A 7,841-nucleotide genomic window follows, 5' to 3' on the forward strand; every position below is an offset into this window, starting at 1 on the left:
ATTTTGCCTCAGTTTCCTCCTGGACCGGCTCCTCCAGTACGAAAACGTCGACGATGATTCCTCAGGTACCTCGGGGTGGGCGGGGTCAAATGTCACTCCCGGGGCTGGCCCCGCCCAGGCCCCACCCCTCTGATTGGCCCCTCCCCCTCCCCAGACTCGGAGGCGACGGCGTCGTCCGACAACAGCGACGGCGACGGCGACAAGGGGGCGGAGCCAACGCCCGCCAAGAGGTCAGGGAAGGGTTAAAGCGGGCCAAGATGGCCGCCGGGAGGTGGGCGTGGCTTTGAGATTGTCAACAGAGTGGGCGTGGCTTCAAAATGGCCGCCCGAGGGTTGGGTGGGGTTTAAAAATGGCGGGTCATGGAGGGGGGCTGGGTTCAAGATGGCTGCCGGGAGTGGGTGGGGTTCAAAATGGCGGGTGGGCCCTGAGGATGGCCACGCCCTTTTGTGGGTGTGGCTTAAAGTCTAGGCAGGTTCAAAATGGCCGCTGGACTTGTGGGAATGGCTTCAAGATGGCTGCCAGGAGTGGGTGTGGCTTCAATGTGGCCACGCCCATAGGGAAGGTGAGACTTTCAAGATGGCTAACCCTGGAAGTGGGCGTGGCCACGCCCATAAGTGGGTGGAGCATCTGTGTGGGTAGGATTCAATATGGCCGCCATTATGGGGGTCAATATCCAAGATGGCCGACATGGAGGGCATAATCCAAGATGGCCACCACCATGTGGGTCAAAATCCAAGATGGCTCCATCCACTGGGGTGGAAAACCAAGATGGCAGCCATCATGGAGGTCAAAATCCAAGATGGCTGCCGTAAAGTGGGCGTGGCCAACGCTTTCTCCTCCCCTCCACAGGCGCCGCTCACCCTCCCCTCCCCCACCAACCTTTGGCCCCTCCCCTTACATGGTGAGTGCCCCTCCCCCTTTTAAACCCCACCCCTTTTTGGAGAGTGGGCGTGGTTTAACCTTTGCTCCTCCCCCCAAGATGGCGTCGCCGCCCTACAGCTCCTTCCCGGCGCAGTTCCCGCCCCTCCCCCCGCAGGGCGGGGCCAGGCCACGCCCCTCCCCCGCCCGGCGCAGCAAAGGGACACGGAGGGGGCAGGTACGGGGGGAGGGGCCTAAAGGGGGCGGGGCCAAAGGGGTGGGGCCAATGGGGCAGGTGGGGAGGGGCAAAAGGGGAGGGGTCACTGAAAGGGGGCGGGGCTAAAGAGAGAGGGAGATAGGGGAGGGGCCACTGAAAAAGGGGAGGGGTCACTGGAAGGGGGAGGGGCTAAGGAGAGGGAGATAGGGGGAGGGGCCACTGAAAAGGGGGAGGGGTCAAAGGGGGTGGGGTCAGCCAGAGGCATTTGGGGAGAGGCGGCCAAAAGGGGAGGGGCAAAAGGGGGAGGGGTCGGGAAAAGGGGAGGGGTCACTGGAAGGGGGAGGGGCTATGGGGGCGGGATCACTCAGGGGGCATGGGGGTGGTGCCAAAAGGGGAGGGGTCATTTAAAGGGGGAGGGGCTTAAAGGGGAGTGGTCCTTTAAAGGGGGAGGGGAGGGGACAGTTAAAGGGGGAGGGGCAAAAGGGGAGGAGTCTTTTAAAGGGGGAGGGGCTAAAAGGGGGAGGGGTCACTCAGTGGTCACCCCTCACTGACCCCTCCCCCCTCTCTCCCCCCCAGCCTCCTCCCGCCCCTCCCCCTCTGCCCTTTGGAGGGGGCGGGGCAGGGGCGGGGCTGTCCGGTGGGCGTGGCCCCGGCTCGCCCCTCCCCACACCTGCACTGGCCCCGCCCCCTGCCCCTCCCCCCATCCCCCCCACGCTCCCGCGGCGCCTCCTGAGCGACCCCGGGGAGGGGGAGGGGGAGGGCAGCGATGACCCCCTGGACGGAGACGACGAGCTGGTCATCGACCTGCCCGAGTGACCACTGAGTGACCACGGAGTGACCACTGAGTGACCACTGAGTGACCGCCGAGTGACCACTGAGTGACCACTGAGTGACCACTGAGTGACCACCGAGTGACCACGGAGTGACCACTGAGTGACCCGAGTGACCACTGAGTGACCACGGAGTGACCACTGAGTGACCACTGAGTGACCACTGAGTGACCACGGAGTGACCACTGAGTGACCACTGAGTGACCACTGAGTGACCACGGAGTGACCACTGAGTGATCATCGGCCTGCCCGAGTGACCACTGAGTGACCACTGAGTGACATGAGTGACCATTGAGTGACACCGAGTGACCACTGAGTGACCATCGGCCTCCCTGAGTGACCAGAGTGACCACTGAGTGACCACTGAGTGACCACTGAGTGACCACCAAGTGACCATTGACCTTCCTGAGTGACCACCAAGTGACCAGTGGTCACTGAGTGACCATCGACTCCCCCAAGCTGGTCATCAACCTGCCTGAGTGACCAGAGTGACCACAGAGTGACCATTGATCTCCCTGAGTTGGTCATCGACCTCCTGGAGTGACCACTGACCATCGAGCTCCTTGAGTGACATCAGAGTGACCAGTGAGTGACCACTGACCATGGAGTGACCATCAGCCTCCCTGAGGTGGTCATCGACTTCCTTGAGTGACCACTGAGTGACCAGCGGTCATTGAGTGACCATCAACCTGCCCGAGTGACCACTGAGTGACCACTGAGTGACCACTGAGTGACCATCAGTCATCAACCTCCCTGAGCTGGTCATCGACATCTCTGAGTGACCACAGAGTGACCAGTGGTCATTGAGTGACCATCGACGCCCTCGAGCTGGTCATCGACCTGCCTGAGTGACCACTGAGTGACCACTGAGTGACCACTGAGTGACCATCGACCCGGCCAAGTGACCACTGAGTGACCACTGACCTGGCCAAGTGACCACTGAGTGACCACTGGTCATTGGCATGCTGGAGTGACCATTCCCCAGTTGGTCATTGACATCTTGGAGTGACCACTGACCACTGAGTGACCACTGAGTGACCATTGGTCATCGACCTGACGGAGTGACCACCGAGTGACCACTGAGTGACCACTGACCACGGAGTGACCACGGAGTGACCACTGACCATGGAGTGACCACCGAGTGACCACTGAGTGACCACTGACCATGGAGTGACCACTGAGTGACCATTGACCATGGAGTGACCACTGAGTGACCACTGAGTGACCACTGACCCGGCCAAGTGACCACTGAGTGACCACTGACCTGGCCAAGTGACCACTGAGTGACCACTGAGTGACCACTGACCACGGAGTGACCACTGAGTGACCACTGAGTGACCACTGACCGCCAAGTGACCACTGAGTGACCACTGAGTGACCACAGACAAAAAAAACCCAACAAAAAATTGAGGATAAAAATGAAAATTTTGGGAAAATTCCGAGGGAAGTGGGGAGGGAAAAATTCCTGGATTTGAAAAAATGGGGGAAAAAAGAAAATTTTGGGAAAAAAAAATTGAAGTTTTTGGGGAGAAAAAAATTGAATTTTTGGGGGGGGGGGGGGAGAAAAAATGGAATTTTGGGAGAAAAATCCCAGATTTTCTTAGGAAAAATTCAAAATTTTGGGGGAAAAAATTTAGAATTTTTGGGTTCAAAAAATTGCGAAATTTTTGGAGAAAAAAATGCAAAATTTTTGATAAAAATCCAAAATTTTGGAGAAGAATTCTTAAATTTTAGGGGAAAAAACCAAAAATTTTGGGGAAAAAATGCAAAATTTCTGAGGAGAATCTCCAAAATTTTTGGAGAAAAAAATTCAAGATTTTTTGGGGAAAAATTCCAAAATTTTTGGGAAAAAAATCGAAAAGTTTTGGGGCAAACATGAACAAATTTTGGGGAATAAAATCTAAAATTTTGGGAGAAAAAAAACAAAATTTTGAGGGAAAATTTTCGAAAATTTTTGGTGAAGAAAACCAGAATTTTTAGAGAAAAAAATTCCAAATATTGGAGGAAATAAAATCATAATTTCGGGGGAATAAAATCCAAAATTTTGGGGGGAAAAATCCAAAATTTTGAGAAAAAATAGTAATTTTTTTTTTTTTTTAAAGGATTTTGGGTGGAAAAAAGAGAATTTGAAAGAAACAAAACGGATTTTAGGCAGGAAATAAAAAAGATTTTGAGAAAATTTAAAGTTTAATGAGAAATGTTTGGGGGTAGGGAATAAAAATTGGGTTGGGAGGAAAAAAATGTTAATTTTGAGGGGGGAAAATGACAATTTTTGGGGAAAAATTTTGAATTTTTGGACAATTTTCTTGAATTTGTAGTGGAAAAAAAATCTCAATTTTGGGGTAAAAAAGTTTCAAATATTCACTTTTAAAAATCTGACTTTTAGGTCAAAAATGTCAATTTTGGATTGAAAAATGGAAATTTGGATCCAAAAAATCAAATTTTAGGTGAAAAAAAAAAAATCTGATTTTTGGGTCAAAACTGTGAATTTTGGGCTTAAAAAATCACAAATTTGGGTCCAAAATGCCAAATTTTTGTGGGAAAATCTCAATTTTTGGGCTGAAAAATGCAAATTTTGCTGAAAAAGGAAAGATTTTGACCAAAAAAGCCAATTTTAGGGGAAAAATTCAGAATTTTAGGTCAAAATCTTTCAATTTGGGGGAAAAAAAATTTCAATTTTGGGTCCCAAGATTCCAAATTTTAGGCCCAGTTTTTACCTGGGCGTGGCCATGACGTCATCACTGCTCAGCCCCACCCCCTCCCATCCCAACCAATCCCAGCTGTCCTTAATAAAAAGTAGGCGGAGCCTTTTTCACACCCATTTGTTTATTGGTTGGCCCCGCCCTGCCCCTCCCCCTGTCCCCGTTTGGGGGCGGGGCTTAAAGGGGGGAATGGGCGGAGCTTTGGGGTGGGGGAGGGGTTTAGGGGGGTGGGGGAGGGGTTCGGTTGGCCCCTCCCCCCTCACCAGCCCTGGCTGCCCCCGGGGGTCCCATCCAGGGGTGGGGGAGGGGCGGGGGCGGGGCTTGGGGAGGGGGCGGGGCAGCCGGAACCTGTGGGGGAGGAGACAAAAAAGGGGGAGGGGTCAAAGTTGTGCCCCTCCCCCTTCTTGAGAAGGGGAGGTGGAAGCCCCTCCCCCATTGTTTTGACACCCCCTCAGGCCCCTCCCCCTCTGTCCTTTCCCACTGACCCCTCCCCCACTAACCACACCCACTGACCACACCTATTTAAGCCACGCCCCCTTTTGTTCTCTAGCGCCTCCTACTGGCCACAAACCTTTCCCCCCCACTGACCACTGACCCCTCCCTGAGTGACCGCTGACCACACCCAATGACCACTGACCACACCCACTGACCACACCCACTGACCACACCCAATGACCACTGACCACACCCACTGACCACTGACCACACCCAATGACCACACCCACTGACCACACCCACTGACCACACCCACTTAAGCCCCTCCCACGCACTTTAGCACCCTCTACTGGCCACAAACCCTTTCTGTCCCCGCTGTCCACTGACCCCTCCCTGAGTGACCACTGACCACACCCAATGACCACTGACCACACCCAATGACCACTGACCACACCCACTGACCACACCCGCTGACCACTGACCACACCCGCTGACCACACCCACTTAAGCCCCTCCCACGAACTTTAGCGCCCTCTACTGGCCACAAACCCTTCCCCCCACTGACCACTGACCCCTCCCTGAGTGACCGCTGACCACACCCAATGACCACTGACCACACCCACTGACCACTGACCACACCCACAGGCCACACCCACTGACCACACCCACTTAAGCCCCTCCCACACACATTAGCGCCCCCTGCTGGCCACAAACCCTTTCTTTCCCACTGACCACTGACCACACCCAATGACCACACCCACTGGCCACACCCACTGACCACACCCACTTAAGCCCCTCCCACACCCCCACTTTAGCACCCCCTGCTGGCCACAAACCCTTCCCCCCTCCGACCATTGACCCCTCCCTGTGTGACCACTGACCACACCCACCGACCACGCCCACTGACCACACCCAGTTAAGCCCCTCCCCCACCTCTGGCGGCGGCCTGGCCGCGGGGGGCGGGGCCGTGCACCCTCAGGTGGTCGCTGACGTAGGCGGCGCTCAGCAGCTTCCCGCAGACGTGGCACGGCACCTTGTCCTCGTGCCGCACCGCGTGCGCCCGCAGCCGGTCCCGCGTGGCGAACGCCGCCTCGCACGTCTGGGGGAGGGGTCGAGGGGTCAGCCAGGGGTCACTCAGGGGTCAGGGGGTCACCCAGGGGTCACTCAGGTGGTCAAGGGGTCACTCAGGGGTCATTGGAGTGGTCAAGGGGTCACTCAGGGGGTGAAAACGTCACTCGAGGGTTGTTCGGGTGGTCAAAGGGTCATTTGAGGATGTTTGGGGTTATCCAGGTGGTCAAGGGGTCACTCAGGTGGTCAGGGGGTCACTCAAGGGGTCACTCAGGTGGTCAAGGGGTCACTCAGGGGTCATTGGAGTGGTCAAGGGGTCACTCGGGGGGTGAAAACGTCACTCAGGGGTTGTTTGGGCGGTCAAAGGGTCATTTGAGGATGTTTGGGGTCATCCAGGTGGTCAAGGGGTCATTCAGGGGTCACTGAGGTGGTCAAGGGGTCACTCAGGTGGTCAAGGGGTCACTCAGGGGGTGAACGTCAAGGGGTTTTTGGGCGTCAAAGGGTAGTGTTGGGGCATCAGTGTGGGGTCATCGGGGTCATGGTGGTCAAGGGGTCACTCAGGTGGTCAAGAGGTCACTCAGGGGTCACTGGAGTGGTCAAGGGGTCACTCGGGGGTAAAAACGTCACTCAGGGGTTGTTTGGGCGGTCAAAGGGTATTTGAGGATGTTTGGGGTCATCCAGGTGGTCAAGGGGTCACTCAGGTGGTCAGGGGGTCACTCAAGGGGTCACTCAGGTGGTCAAGGGGTCAGTCAGGGGTCATTGGAGTGGTCAAGGGGTCACTCAGGGGGTGAAAACGTCACTCAGGGGTTGTTCGGGTGGTCAAAGGGTCATTTGAGGATGTCTGGGGTCACTCAGGGGTCATTTAGAGGGTCAAGAGGTCACTCAGGGGTCACTCAGGTGGTCAAGTGGTCACTCAGGTGGTCAGGGGGTCACTCAGGGGTCACTGGAGTGGTCAAGGGGTCACTAATGGTCCTTCAGGTGGTCAAGGGGTCACTCAGGGGTTGTTGGGGTCACTCAGGTTGTCAAGTGGTCAGTGGGCGTGGTTAGCGGTCAGTGGGCGTGGTCAGTGGATGTGGTCAACAGCGGGTGTGGTCAGTGGGTGGGTGTGGTCAGTGGGCGTGGTCAGTGGGCGTGGTCACTGTGGGCATGGGCGGTGGGCGTGGTCACTCTGTGGGTGTGGTCAGTGGGCGTGGCCTCACCTGGCACTTGAAGGGCCGCTCGGTGGAGTGAACCTGCCGGACGTGGCTGTTCAGGTGGTCCGGCCTGGGGGAGTGACCAGCAGTGACCAGTGGTGACCACCGGTGTGACCAGTGACTGACCAGTGTCACCAGTGACCAATGGTGACCAACGGTGACCAGCAGTGGCCACCACTGACCAAGGGTGACCATTGGTGACCAAGGGTGACCATCGGTGGGCCCAGTGCCTGACCAGTGCCTGACCAGTGCCTGACCAGTGCCTGACCAGTGGCACCGGTGTCACCAGTGACCATGGCGATGTCCCCAAGGCCCACCAGTCCCACCATGACCCCAATGGCCACCATGACCCAACGATGACCCCAATGGCCACCATGACCCAACGATGACCCCAATGGCCACCATGACCCAACGATGACCCCAAACCCAACCATGACCAAGACCCATGATGACCCAACAATGACCCCAAACACCACCACACTCGACCAATGACCCCAAGCCCCACCATGACCCAAGGATGACCCCAAACCCCACCACC

General features: G+C 56.0%; 2 protein-coding genes across 2 annotated transcripts; one reads left to right on the forward strand and one right to left on the reverse strand.

Moving 5' to 3' along the window:
• Positions 1–4: 4 nt before the first annotated feature.
• Positions 5–1,971, forward strand: LOC127061271 (INO80 complex subunit E-like; the record flags this gene model as incomplete). The annotated part of the gene is made up of 5 exons (XM_050987903.1): positions 5–65; positions 155–230; positions 850–901; positions 980–1,096; positions 1,652–1,971. Coding segments are annotated over 5 exons (546 nt in total), but the record flags the coding sequence as incomplete, so codon positions are not given.
• A 2,895-nt stretch (positions 1,972–4,866) lies between these two features.
• Positions 4,867–7,834, reverse strand: LOC127061270 (myc-associated zinc finger protein-like). Its single transcript, XM_050987901.1, has 3 exons — positions 7,310–7,834; positions 5,976–6,141; positions 4,867–4,955 (listed from the first exon to the last, which is right to left on the reverse strand). The coding sequence occupies exons 1-3, from the start codon at positions 7,496–7,498 to the stop codon at positions 4,867–4,869; spliced, it is 444 nt and encodes a 147-aa protein (XP_050843858.1). The 5' UTR covers positions 7,499–7,834.
• Positions 7,835–7,841: the final 7 nt, after the last annotated feature.

This window comes from Serinus canaria, unplaced genomic scaffold (genome assembly GCF_022539315.1).
Source record: "Serinus canaria isolate serCan28SL12 unplaced genomic scaffold, serCan2020 HiC_scaffold_433, whole genome shotgun sequence".
NCBI lineage: Eukaryota > Metazoa > Chordata > Aves > Passeriformes > Fringillidae > Serinus > Serinus canaria.